The sequence below is a fragment of the Condylostylus longicornis genome, unplaced genomic scaffold (assembly GCF_029603195.1).
Source record: "Condylostylus longicornis isolate FDR11 unplaced genomic scaffold, ASM2960319v2 ptg000163l, whole genome shotgun sequence".
NCBI classification, from domain to species: Eukaryota; Metazoa; Arthropoda; class Insecta; order Diptera; family Dolichopodidae; genus Condylostylus; species Condylostylus longicornis.
In genome coordinates, this window is record NW_026578131.1 from 727,091 (window position 1) to 742,325 (window position 15,235).

The 15,235-nt window shown below is 23.5% G+C and overlaps 1 protein-coding gene across 6 annotated transcripts in view; it reads right to left on the bottom strand.

Moving 5' to 3' along the window:
* Positions 1–15,235, bottom strand: part of LOC129616216 (synapse-associated protein of 47 kDa) — a 93,664-nt gene that overhangs the window by 33,679 nt on the left and 44,750 nt on the right. For 5 of the 6 annotated variants that reach the window (XM_055531728.1, XM_055531730.1, XM_055531731.1 and 2 more), the window contains exon 2: positions 5,296–5,538. In XM_055531728.1, the coding sequence (XP_055387703.1) occupies positions 5,296–5,538 (243 nt within the window). Of the gene's footprint in view, positions 1–5,295; positions 5,539–11,147; positions 11,282–15,235 lie in introns of those variants that run through there. The other variant, XM_055531729.1, reaches the window with a different exon arrangement.

Consider the following 15,235-nt stretch of genomic DNA (forward strand, 5'->3'; position numbering starts at 1 on the left):
CAACCGATTTTTTACAGTGTGTATGTATCTTAATTAATCTAAATTAAATTATTTTTATATTCAATTTTGTTCAAGATTATTTTTTAATTGTTAATATATACTTAAGATTTTGATGAGTAAGCTTATAAATATGTTAAGAAATATTGGGGCCTTTACATACATATATAATTCTATAGTATTTTGATATTGTATAATAAAATAAAGTTCTTGACAATTAAAAATCAAAATACAAACTATATTAAAAACTATATTAGCGAATAATAATAAATAATAAAAGCGAATTTAATAATGGGTCTATTTGCGAGATCTGAAAAAAGGTCGGCGGCACATAAAAATTTGTCATGACGTATAAATTTATTTTAAATTTTAAGATCATTTAATGGCCTATTGCTACTATTTTCTTGAACCCACCTTTTCACTAAATGTAATTAGTAAATCACATTTTGAAAATAGTTGTCTTGCACTTCTCCAGCTGGGAGATAAACTAAACAATTTAGTTAAAAGTTTGACATAGGAAACTTAGTGTTAAATGTGATCGGTAATAATGAAAGTCGTAGCGAAAATTTTTCCCAAATTCACTAAAATTACCTATTTCGTATACCAATGGATTAAAAAATGTAACTGTAAGTACATTATGAATAGTCATACTAATCCGGAGATATACATTACGCAAATATATTTTGTAAAATTATTCATGTCCAATTAAATGCTAATTAAAACTCATTTCGTTTGTTCTGAAGCTTTTAAAAGCAAATCTAAGGCATATGATATAATATGTATCTTGTATTATTTACAAATTTAATAATGCATAACAAAAATATTGTGTTTATAACTTTTATATTATAAAAAAACTCACCTTTACCATACCTCACTATATTGATTATTATTATTTTTTTATGCTTTATCGTGTTTAACATTACATAATGTTATTTTTATTATTTATATTACTTTATATATTGTTGTTATTTTTACTATTATTGCTGTTATAATAACAGATTATAGTGCATTTTATAAACCATTTTAAATTAATGTAATAACATTTTAACAAGTACAAACTTATAATAATATGTTAGATATAAACATGCATACTTAAAAATTGGAATAGCGCATTAATCCTCGTAAAATTGTCATCAGAATTAATAAAAATAATTTTTTGATCAATGTATTTTAAAATACATATACTTTTAAAGTTACGAAAAATAAATAAAAGTTGAATTTATTAATTTTAAATTGTGTGTCGAAGAATTCGAATTCATTTTAGAAATTAGAAATTTGAAAATTAAATATTATAAAATGTTATATCGCAGTCATATTGAATATCTATAATATTCATATGTAGTTCGATCTTCAGCAATAGATGTCGCTTATTAGATCCCGGTTTATGATAGTTTAAATCAGTTAGAATTCAGGTGAATTACAAAATTTAACGTCAAGTTGAATAATGGTACAATTGAAATTGTATTGTTGAATTGATCTAATGAATATTATTTTTTTAGAAATTTATTACATTATTTCATTAAAAAAAGGAAACAGTTGCTTGCTTATAGAAATACAAATCGAAAAATGTTGACGCTGGTAACAATACATAGTTAATACATTTGCTTTCTTATTGGACACGAAAATTTAATTTTTCTTAATGATAAGTATTAAATTACCCGGAAAATGGCCGATACTATTAATACGGTCTTTTTTCATTGTTTCGAAAAAAATGTATGTATTTACAAATACCTTGAAAAAAATTTCATGCAATTTTCATGCTATCACAATTTTTTGTTTTTGAAAATTTTTTAAAAATTACATATTCTAAAAAGCAATTTAACAAGTATACTAGCGATACAAATACAAAAATATAGGCTTATAATGCAAACATTTTTATACTACGTTACATACTATAAAGCAATTTTATATAAAAAAAAAAAACAAGAATCAGTGTCAAATAAAAATACAAAAGTATGTATGAAAAGTTTCATGAAAGGAAGAAAATTAAGAGCAAAAGTTAAAAAAAAGAAAAATATTAAAAAAAAATAATGAAAAAATAATTAAGATGACTAGATTTCAATGTGAAAAATTTCTACAACTAAAAAGTATGAAATGCACCCAATTCACAATTTCTAATTTTATATAAATGATTCTACTAAAATTGGGGGAAAAAATTCTAACATGATTTTTTTTTTATACTTTGTTATTAATTAAATTTTTGAAAATTTTTTTTTCTTTGAAATGATAATGATTTCTTTTTTGTTTTTTATTTTAAATTATTAATTGATTTTTTTCATTATTTATAAATGTGGTTTTTTACTATTTTAAATGGGCCGTACACAAAATGATGGAATCTGATATTATATTTGCGTATTTTTTTTATTTATTTTGACTGAAAATATACAAACAATATTTTTATGTTTTCTTTGTAATAAAAATATTAAAATGAAATTTATACCAAAAAAAAAATATAATAATAAAATAAAATATATGTAGATATATATATATTTTATACATACAGGTATATGTATATATATTTTAAATAAATAATAATTATAATTTTAATGAAATAATATGATAAAACGTTGAAATATATGCACTTATGTGTGTGTAAATTTTTGATTTTTTGTATAAAACATATATAAAATGTACCTACATGTCTATGACAAAATGTAGTAGTGAAAATGGCCGTAAAGAAATTGGTTGAAGAATAAAGAAAAAAAAATTAAATAATATACAATAAAAGATTAAATTTATTTTTATTTGATGAAAATATTATGAAAATGTTTTTTATTTGAAATTTTTTTAAAAAATATTTAAGAAAATTAAGAGGGTGGTTGTATGTTTGTATTGTATATGTTATAAAAAATGTATCTTGAGTAAATTTTTTAATTTTTATTAGTATTTTCAATGAGATATTATCAATGGGTTAATTGTCAAGTTTTTGATTTCTAACTATAAAAATATTGAAAAATTTTTCAAATTGACATGTAATTTTTATTGAAATCGATAAATCAACTACTGGTATTTTGAAGTTGAATCATATAATGTCAGCGATTTTAATTGACAAGTCTAAAACGTCAAATTAATTATTCACCGAATAAATTTTTATTAAATATTTGTTAAAATAAGGTAAAAATTGAGATTTGTTTAGACATCAGACGTTATTCATACGTTATTGTATCCCAATTTGATGTTAACAATTGCTCGAATTACTGGCAAAATTGTAAATTTGCTTATAATATTTAAGAATTTGTTACGAGTATGTCAAAAAACTTTGTAAGAAACACAAATCAATAATAAAACTTGATGATTAAGCAAATTTAGTTTTTACATTTTCCATAATTTTTTTTAAATTTCAGGACAGCATTAGCTAACATATAGAGTGTTATACGTGAGAAATTTTAACGTTTCTATGCATATAAATTCTATTTTACGCTTAATATATTTGAAATCCGGAATGAATTCGTTAAAATTATTTCGGAAATAATAGTTACAAAGTCGAATTAAAAAAAAAAAGATTAACAATCGCATTTGATATACGAAAAACTATTTTTGTTTTATAATGATGAAGTCCTTTTGCATTGTATATTATTGTGTTTCGATTTCAAATTGATTGTAGAATAGTACTGAACAAATAAATTCTTTATAAAATTTTTATTTCTTAAGAAATTATTATAGCATTATTAAATCCATTAATAACCATTCAATTAATAATAATTTTTATTAAATAATTAGTTAAAATTTTTGTGTTCTTATTGATTTTGAAAATGAAATGTTATAAATTTGAAAAAAAAAATTCATATTTTATAATTAGGTGAATGTTTATAATTTATAATTTTATGATTTGAATTTATAAATTTTATCTAAATAAATTAAAATAATATGCTCTTCAATATTATTCTACTGCTATATTATATTATATTAATCAATAAGGTTTGCGAATTAATTAATTTTCAATTAAAAAATTATTTAACAAAAAAAATAGATTTTTTTAAATTGTTTTCTATATATAATATGGTGCAATAACGCAATGTACAAGTGAATTTTAAATAAATTTTTGTATATATGTATAGTTACATTAAAATGCATGTTTCTATTAAGGATAAATTCAAAAATTATATGTCATTTTGTTTTTAATATTTTTACGATCCGATTATTGAGGTTTGCGTTTGAGTCTTCATGTTAGTAGCATGGGCTTGATATGGGTGACCAGGTTGTCCTCTTTTACTATTACTACTGCGATTTCATTAAATAAATATAGTAATTTCCCATTAATTTCCATTCACCAGAGTTTTCTCAGTTTCAATTGTCACAATTTCCGTAACATGCGCTTATACACAATTTAAGTATACCATTATTGATATTTACAATTTTTAACTATGATAAATATCTTAATAATAATTTTTCGTACAATTAATTGGTTACTGATCGTCAAGAAGAAACAGAATTGTCGATATTAACAGCGTGTATGACACTACCTACTAACCTTAATAACGACTTTAACGAAAATGATTGTTTTGGCAGAGAAATTAAAACCACGGTTACGCAAAAAAATTTTAATTTTTTTTCCACTCTAAACAAATTTTTCTCAAGTAATGTACGATTTATAGAAATTTTTGAATTTATCCATATTTAGCACTAGCGAAATAAATTTATAAAACGAAAATTTAAAGTAAATCTTTAAAAGTGTTTTCATTATAATTAATTAAGAATTCAATTTAATAAAATTTATTAAGAAAATCATTGAACTTCCATAATCTTTAACTATGTTTATATAAAATAAAATAATCTTCAACTATATTTAATAAAATTGAATTTAAGAAAAATAATAAAAAAGGGTTTTAAAATATGTATTCGGCCATATTTAATATTTTCATAATTTTTCAACCTAGAAAACCCCTAGATACCCTAAATATTTCGTAAAAACCTTTGTTTATAAATATAAAAATTAAGAAAATTAATTTTAATATTCTCAACTGGTTTTCCTCTATTGTTTTAGTGAATTATCAAAAAAAATAAATTAAAAAAAATATATATAAAATATTTAAATTTTAAACGCATAAAAAAATATAAAAAAAATATAATTAAGGTTAAGTAATAGAAAGAGACGTATGATAACATTTTTCTTTATATAATTATTATAAGTATTCGTAAAAAATATTTTTAAAACGTATATAAAAGAACTTCAATATCTTATATTATATAAATTAAAAAATCAAATAAAATAAAAATATATTTAAATATTTATATATATTAATAATCATATATAGCCTCAAAATACCATAATTCCGTCATTAAATGTTTGGCCCATACCTAATGTACCTCGATTTGTCTTCTTCTTCACCAGTACCTGCCGGTTCAGCACCAGCGTTCTCTGCTCCTTCTTCATGACCTTTTCCTAATCCAGGAATGTGAACAGGAATTGATGGCATTGATGGCATCGCTGGCATTGATGGCATTGCTGGCATTGATGGCATAGCTGGCATTGCAGGCATAGATGGAATTGATGCAGAGGCACTACCTAACCAACCCTTAACATTAGAGAACATACCACCACTGAAAAATATAAATTATATTAGATTGTATGTATAAAACAATATAGAAATAAATTATATTTAATTTGTAATAATAAATCTTGATCTTACTAAAAAAGTCAAATAAAGCCAAAGAAGCTCATTATAATTGCATACTTTTAGGAGAATAATAATTCTACGAAATTCAAATAAAATAATGATATAAGTGTTACAGGGACTCATATAGATGAATTAGGTTAAAATTTGAATAGTATGCCACTCTTTTTGCCTTCAAAATGAAAAACGATTTATTGCCGCAAAATTTAAGAAGATGTCTGAATTATGTTGAGGAAGCAATGGAATATAATATAAGGTCATCCAGTAAGATGTTTCGATTGCCATTACTTAGAAGAAATAACACACAGAATAATTTCTTTTGGAAAGGTGTTCAAGTGTTTAATAACCTACCACTAGAAATTAGAAACAAAACAAGCTTGAATCATTTTAAAAATTGTCTCGTAAAACTTTCATTGCATATTGAAATCTAGTATTCTAATTTGCTATTGAATTTTTTGTTGAATTTATTCTGAATTTTTAATTTTATTTCTTTGAAATCTTTTTTATCACCAATATTCTTAAAAAGTAAAAATAGTATTCATACCAATAAATATTGTTATAAAAAATAATTTTAAACTTTTAAAAATTTACTAAAATTTTACTTTAAATTATTAAATTTTAAAAAAAATTCATTCTTAAGAGATCAAAATTGTAGAATTTTCTTAGAATAAAAATTTAAAATTAGTTTCCTACTCTTTGCTCAGCTGTCATAAATATAGATGTACAGATACGATAATTTCTCAGGTGAATTATATATTTTATATTAAAATAAAATCAATAGGGTTTAAAGAAAAATGAATGATGAACGAAAAATGCTTGTAATTCATTATATATATACATATATATTCCTCAACCTTCACCCCCCTTCTCTTCGATTTAGTCTTGTATTTCATTTTGATATATATTAATCAATCTTCATCATCGTCATCTCAAGAAAAATTCAAAGAATGAAAAACATATCCTTTATAATACAAATCAAATCTCTTGGACCCAAAATATACATAATATATAAAACAATATACATGATATATATAAAATATTTATGAATTTATGTATAACATTTGTGTGTAGAACGAGTACATTATTTCAACTGTTTAAGCTTATAATGTGAAAATATCATTTCTGCATAATACCTTCGAGTATAAAGAAAACGAAAAGAGCCCGAAAAACTTAAATCGCTGGGATTACCAAATGATAAATTTAAAAAAAATAAATTGAATCGAAGTGCTAAAAATGAAAACCTCAATATTTCGGTAAAAATGGTAGATAAAAAAATAGTTTTACTTTGAAAATTAATTTTGGGTGCCGAAACATTACGGCATAGACGAAAATGAAAAACCTGATAATTTCGCCCGGAAGGGCTTTGGGGTGCCAAGAACAACTATCCTGCACGCTCTGAATTTTTGGAAGGAACGAGGAAGCGTCAATCATTCTAGGTGGGCATAAGAATCACAAGAGATCCTATGCATCAAAGCGAGAAGGGCCTGATGACGTTTTCCTTTAAAAGGTGTTTCTAAAACATAAACGACACGAAATGACTTACTTCGACTATATCAACATTTCAAACATAAATCAACCAACCAATTCATAGTAAAAGTTCATATACTGCAAAAAAATGAGAAACAACCACCCTCTGAGGTATACAATTATTTCCCCTTAAATGCAATATAAAAGAATAAAAAATTTTATTACTTTTTTTTTGAAAAGATATTTTTAAACTTTAAATTGGAACTTTCAGCGCAGATAATTTGAAACATTTTTCGAATTTATTAATTATTAAGCTAAACAATGGTAAGTTTGTTGAAGTATACATATAAATTTAAAAAAAGAAAAGAACACGTAAATGAAAAATAAAATTCTAAAGAAATAAAGTTTTTAATTGACAAACTAAAAGTAGAACACAATTAAGATTAAATGTGAGTTTGCTACAAATTGAAAGTAAAATTTAAAAAAAAAAAGAAGTACAAAATATTTTGGAGGGTACGAGTACTTGCACGAATAACTTTTAAACATTTTTATTATATCAGTTGATTTTTTTGCTCTCAGTTTTTTTATGCTCTTGTTTTTCACACGTGATTACAGCCTTGTTAATGTCAGCGCTAAATCTACTGAATTTGATTTGTTATGTCTTCGTAAGTCGTTTTATTTCAATGTGATAAAAAATGGTTTGTTCATTTCGCAATAAAATTTGAAAAAAAATAATTACAGCCGGAAAGTTGTTTAATGCAATAGTGCATATCTCACTTACTAATTCTAACCCCACTTGATTTTCTAATATTTCATCCTACCGAGTTTTAATGGATCAACCAAACGATGGTGTAACAATTTTTAATTTTATTCAAAGAGTTTGATTTGAAATAAAAATTTTCAGTCAATCTCAGGATATTTTTAATTTCATTCGTTTGTCAGTTTTCACGATATTTTGATGGAAAAGTTCGTTTAATATGAAAGGTTGAATTTGTAAAAAAAATTCTTCCTTAAACAAAAAAAATTTTTAATCTTTTTAATTCCATTGGGTTTCTATTTTATGATGCAAATTTAATTTGTCTGGAAAATATTAATAAAACAAATATTACCAATACCAAATATTTTATGAAAGTTTTATAATTTATTAACTCTCAAGTAATGAATTTTTCTTTAAGCTATATATAAAAACAAAGAGGGAAGCAAAACAAAGTCGTCGTATCCCATTAGGATTTAAAAACAAATATTTTAACGAAAATTAATTTTGTATACATATATATACAACTATGCATATATATATTTAACTGTGTACTTTATGGACATTGTACGTTTATTCTTTATAAATTTATTCATATTATTTAAAATAAAATTTTCAATTAAATATTTTATTAAGAATTTTATGTGAATTGGGTTTATAAAAAATCTCATTTAAAATTCTAATTATTTTAATTATTTTATAGATTTGTATATTTGTATATGCAACTTAAAATGATAATTTTCAGTGAAGTCTTCAAACACTTTAGTAATCAAAATAAATAAAGTGAATAAATCATTTGAAAGGCTTCAAAAATTAAATACTGAAATTTTTTTGATTTGAAAAATAAATATCTTTCTTATATATAATTTTGGTAAACTTTTGGCAACTTAGTGTAAATAAATAAAAATTTCATTTTAATTAAATTGGGCAGTCAAATTTTATTGATATTCAAAAGTATAAGAAACATAAGTTATTTTAGCTTTGATTATTTAATGGTTTTTTTGTTTCCGGTTAATTTTTGTCTACGTCGGGTCGGCCGTTGTTTATGAGCTTGTTCAATACAATGGAAAACATGATAATTAAGTAGTTTTGTAAATTATGACTATAGAATACGTTGAAAATATATTAAATGAGATGAGACTTTTGCGGATGATATTATACTTTATTCGGCACGCAATATAGTGAAAGAAATTTAAAATAGAGTTCAGAAAATGTTTAAGCTAACAAGAAATTATGGATAGACTTTAAAGACTAGTTTTAATTAATGCGAAACAGTTTTATTTTGGAACATTGATCTTAAATAAATCGAACTAATTTTTTGGAAAATAAAAAGGTCGTAAAATATCTAGGTGTCCATTTACACAGAAACTTAAGCTAAATAGAATATGTAAGGAAAATATTAGAAAAAGGTAACAAGACATTCACAGCATCAAAGCGCTTATATTACATCAAGGATATTACAAGCAGGGTAAAGATAATTTTATATCTGGCGCTTATTAGATAACTGATAAAATATGTCATAGAATTTGGTATAATATTAGTATAAGTTAAATGGAACAATTAGATGCGATTTTTATAGATTATTTTAGATTTAAATATGTGTTATATGGCGTTATTCAATTTTTATAGACGTTGCAAGTGGTCATTGGGCATCATCAAATTTTAAATAAATAAAAAAATGTTTTTTTATTATTTTTGCCCTAAATTAAAAATAGCTTTGATTTATATGAAGCAAAAGAAAATTTAAAAAAAAAAAAATTTTCCTTATTCGAAGAAATGAAAAAAAAATTCTTTTTTTACCATCTTTTATTATTTTAAATTATTCCAAGGATCTCTACAAGAACTTGAACATATTACTTGAGAGATTTTGTGTTATTATTGAAAATTTTATATCTAGGTAAACATGTATATTTTCTTTTAAATGTTCGGGTTTGTTTATTGATTTGGGAACATTTTTTAAGTTTTGTTTTCTAATTATAAATTTTGGAACACAAAAAAAAAAATAAAAAATTTACAATTCACAATAAAAATTTAAAATTTGCGAAATGACAATAATAACATTATAGTTTGAAAGAAAATTTAAAAAAAAAAAGAGTGAATTCCATTACAAGGCGCAAAAACGAAGGAGATTCATCAACATTTGCTTTCTGTTTGTTTAAAACTTTTTACATTCTTATGTCCTATATACTTTGCATGTTTAATGTATGCACTCTTCAATCACGTTTCTATAGTTTTTTTTTGCCATATCCTTGAACATGATTCTTTATTTGAAGGAATTATGGTTTTATAAACGGAACATATTTATTAGAACATTTTTTATATTTTATAATATTTTGCGCTTTAAATAAATTTTTTAGAAATACTGCTTAAAGTGCCAACGGATGTTTCCTTAAACCATTAACAATTTTTTTGAATAATATACCATCATACTCATATTAATTTGGCTATATTGCGAAGTGATGTTTATGACTAAATTATTTTCGCAATATTTCCTTTCTGAACACAAATATACACTCTGTATATTGTGATATGTCGTGTTTATGAAAGGGCCTATAATTATTTATGTAATTTGAACTAATTAACTATGGAATTCGATTATTATGTTTCGTTTGTTTTAGTATTTGTCTCAACCTAAAAGTATGCAATAATTACGATGAATTTTAGTACATATATTAATTAAAATACATACATATGTATGTAATTGAAAACATATGGATTGTTTATTTTTTTTTAATTTGTTGAAATGTATTCAAGAAGAGACTTTTTTTAAGTGCTTTCCTTTATTCAAGGAAAACGTATTCCTATTGCTATTAAAAGCCAATGTGTGTTAATTTCAAAATTTAATTTCACACTATTTTTATTTATAATTTCGCGTCGAAATCAAGCCCGAAATTTTTTTTTACCGAATTCTTTGTTGAAAAAAACCCCACTTTATTCTTGTACCGCTATCACTATTCCACAAACATTTTTTGTTCTAACAAATATTTAGAACTGTGTTGATCAACTAATTTTAAAATTAATTTTAAAATTAAACAAATTAATTTTATAACAACAACTAATTTGTGTATTTTTAAATTTACTTACTTTTTATTAATTTGGCAAAGATTTTTAAGAATACATCAAAATCAGAAAAAAATCACGTAAAACAAAGAAGAAAAAAAATTTTTTTATGAACATTAAAAAAAATTTCTTAAAATATTTTTTTAGATTATTTTAGATAAAGAGTTTTTGACAATAAAAATTAAAATATTCATAAAGTTTATTCGTAAATTCTTTTTTCTCTCTTTTTTTTCCATTTATTTATTTTAAATTACCTACATACACACATATACCGTATAATATGTAGCTGAATATTATGAGATCAAAATTAATTTCACTTAAAATTTCCTTTTTATTTTCACCACTTTTCTTTACTTTTCAAAATAATTTCCTTTGTTATTTATTTATTTTTTAGTAGTTAATCATCCATATCACAAATATAAAATCATAAAAAAAGAAATTTAAACAAATTTAAAGAAGGGAAGAGTGTTTATTTTGTTATTAAAGAGAAAAAAAAAAAGAGTAAAAAATTTTTAAAGAAATTAAAAATTAAAATTTAAAAAATCCTAAATAAACTTTTTTCTTTTTTTATTATTATTTTGTTGACTTTATAAATTTTTTACATCACACTCACTCTTCGTCAAATTTTAAAGTTAAACTAAACTAAAATAATCAGTGTTATTTTGTTTTTATTGGATTTTGTGACAAAAAAATTATGCATTGGTACCTACTCTTTTTATAGTATATATGTGTGCATGTATGTGTGTATATCCGAAAAATATATACATATGCATGTATGTAAAATATAATTGCATATAGGTCTTAAAAATATGATTTTCTACAAAATTACGATATAACTGTAAAAATTAATATAAAGAGAGTAAGAAATAATAGTGGGGATGGTTAGCAATAAAATAAGAAAAAAGAAACTAAAAGACCAAATTCATTTTTTATTTTTATTTTTGTTTTTCTTTTAATAATTGCAATTTTATAGTATACGAATTTTTTTGTATATTGAGAACAAGAGCACTTGCGCTCTGTTTATGCAATAATAATTATACATACATATACATAAAAAATTTAAAAATATTTTTATAAGTGTTACATGTATGTATATTTTTTGAATATATGAGATATATGAGAGTGTCCTATTTTAAATTCATAAATACCCTATAATCCTTTTTTATACAAAAATATATTTTATGTCTGTTTTTTTGTTACATACAAATTTTATTATATACTTATAAACATCTTTTACTTTTTATTATGTGAAATGTGATTGCAATAGTTTCTTGTTTTTGGTTTCTTGTTATTGTATATAGATTATAAAGATGCCAATAATGAATTTTATTTTGTATTTTTTTTATTTTTCTTAACATATAAATTGAGAAGGATTGCATATCTTTGTACTTATGAAAAAAAAAAAATTCTTTTTTGAGAAGGGTATGTGATGATTTTTAAATTATGAACCAGATTAAGTTACATACACATAAATAAGCATTGTAGTAATAAAATGCCAGAGATTTTTAAAAAATTTTAATATGCGGTGTCATTTTAATTACACAATAATTGAATTTACATAAAAACATTACTCTTTCGATTACGTAATCTTACACCTTCTTTTTGAATCTCAAATATTGTTGCAAAATTTAGTTTTTTTTTTAATTTAGACGAAATTTGAATTTTTTGCATTTTTACGGTGCAGGGAATTGAGGTTCATGGAACATATTAAAATATGTAAAATTTAATACATATTTAAATCAGGATCATTTGTCAAAGTGGGAGTAGTCGTAAATATAGTAAATTAACATGAATTGAATTTTACAGATAGTCTGATTTGTTGTATTCCCTATGTAGGGCACAGAAGCCTTTAGACCCTTTTCACGCCGACTCATAGGATACTTGTGAATCCTATCGCCACCCACATAAGTAATATATTTAGGTTCTCGGAAAACACAGTTGGCCCAACTCGCGAAAGCGATAAACCGCGCTCTCCGTGTCCATCCTCTTCAGGTAGACCATCGGGAGATAATGTCCAATGAGTATGTCTACCAGCACATAGATAGTCTTAGCCGGTAGATAGTCTTAATTTATTTCTGCTATTTTATGTTTATCAATACTTAATGAAAAACAGAGAATACTTAAGCAAGGAAATCTTTTTATATAATCATTATATGCATAGAATGCATTAATTATTACATTTATATTAAATAAGATATTTTACAATGAATAAGAGTAAAATTATTATATTATGAAAAGTATAGCATTGAGTTGAGCAGCAAATATTTAATTATCGTGCAAATGCTACAATACTATCGTAACTTTTAAACAGCGTATTGTAAATAATGAAAGAACCTTTTTGTATGCAAGGATTTGCCAACATAATAATGCTAATAAATAACAATTACGAGTATTATTATAGAACTTAAAAGATAACAATAAAAATTTGTCTTTTTTGTATAAGAAAAGGACAAATTGTTTTTTTTTTTTTTTTTTTGTACAAGTTCAAAACTTTCAAAGAATTTTCACTGCAAAATTTTTTAAATGTTTTCGAAATCTTTTATCTGTTATTGTTTTGTTCTTTTCTTTTTTGTTTTGGTAGTTTTCATACCAGTTTACTAACATTTAATTAAACTTTAAATTGAAAAAATAAAATGAAAGAAGAAAATTTAATTACCATATTGTAACTATAACAGAATAGAACTATATTGTAACGATTTTTTTTTTGTGTCGTTCCAAAGTTATTCAAAAGTTGAGTTTAATCGTCCTTGAAAGTATTTATTGCCAGTTAAAATTTAGAATATAGGGTTGAAGGATAATAACAATGAAATTTGTTTTCTTTTTTTTTGCTCCTTTTGGGATTTGTTCATTTAATGTATGTGCATAATATGTGCATAAAAAAATTTTCTTATAAGAAAATCAAGTCAAGAACTGAATTTGAGCATTAATGGTTAAACGCCGCTTCTCCCCCTCCTTGCGCCTCCTTTATGATAATGTGCTATAAAATAATACATGATTATATTCTATTATGTACATATGGGTATGTGAAAATTGCTATGATTTTATTTTTTGACATTCTCTGGGCTTGTTATAAATTGTTGAAACAAAATTTTTATTTTAAATATGACCTTGTTTTTCATTCGAGAACTAGTTTTCCTTCATTAGGCAAAAAAACATTTATTTTTTGAGGTTTATTTTAAATATACATATGTCGTAACAATTGTTATTGCCGCGGTCTTAAAGTTTCAAAGATTATTTTGTATTTTGCAATAAACAATATTTTCTTATTACGACTAAATAGCAAGCAAATCGCATAACAAAACATCTGCAGTCTTACTTCTCGATGGCAGCTTTAAGCTGTAAAAAAGCGATAACCTCCATATTCTATCAAGGCTTTGTTAAGTTTTTTATATATTTATTATTTCCTTTTTTTGTTGAGGGAGTGCATCTTTTATTGTTTATTTTAAATATTTGATGTAATTTTGAATTAAATAGGCAAAAGATATTTTACTCGTACCTTGTTTTTCACCATTTAAAATATGCTTTGCAAGTATGTTCATTCTACCACGGTGTTCATATTAACCGAAAAAACTTTTGAAGTTCGCATTACATTTGCGTCTTTGCGAAGACTTTATCGTCATTCCTTTTTTAAGGACTCCACCATCCCTTATTATTTTATGAATACGAACTAAATTGACTTACCTAAACTTAGTAAAAAAAATTATGTCGCGGAGGTGTTATTTTTTTAGCTTATAAAATCTGACTTAATCCCTCCTTACATTTTGAATAAAATTTTTATTAACTCTCACTTGAGGTTTCGTTGCATCGATCTTTTTATAGATCTTTTTTATATGAACAGGTATAGGAGACGTTAAATGCTGATAAAATTTTAATTAAACTGGTGCTATAAACTATATAAATTTCAATTAATTCTGCAGAAATAAAAATATCTATTTCTCATTATCATAATTAACTTGGATAAAAATTTATTTAATCCGCTAGTTCAAACGAAAATATATACGCATAGTTGTTATATTATGTGTAATAAATATACATGTATGAGTGTACATATATACTTTTATTAAATTATATTTATGTTCGTTTTTTTCTGTTCGCTAATGTTCGTTTTTGTCTTGCAAAGAGGGATCTGCGTTTGCTAACTTGTTCAACTTTAAGCTTTGAAATCACGCTCATTCATATTAGACATAAATTTTTGAAGAAAACAAATCAATTGTATTTTTGCTACACCACCAAACTGCAATTTAAATTAAATAACTGCATTGTGGTTTTATGGGATTTTTACAATCTTGTATCCTACCAAGAATATTTATTACGTATACCGTTCTTGTGTCTAACGAGTTCA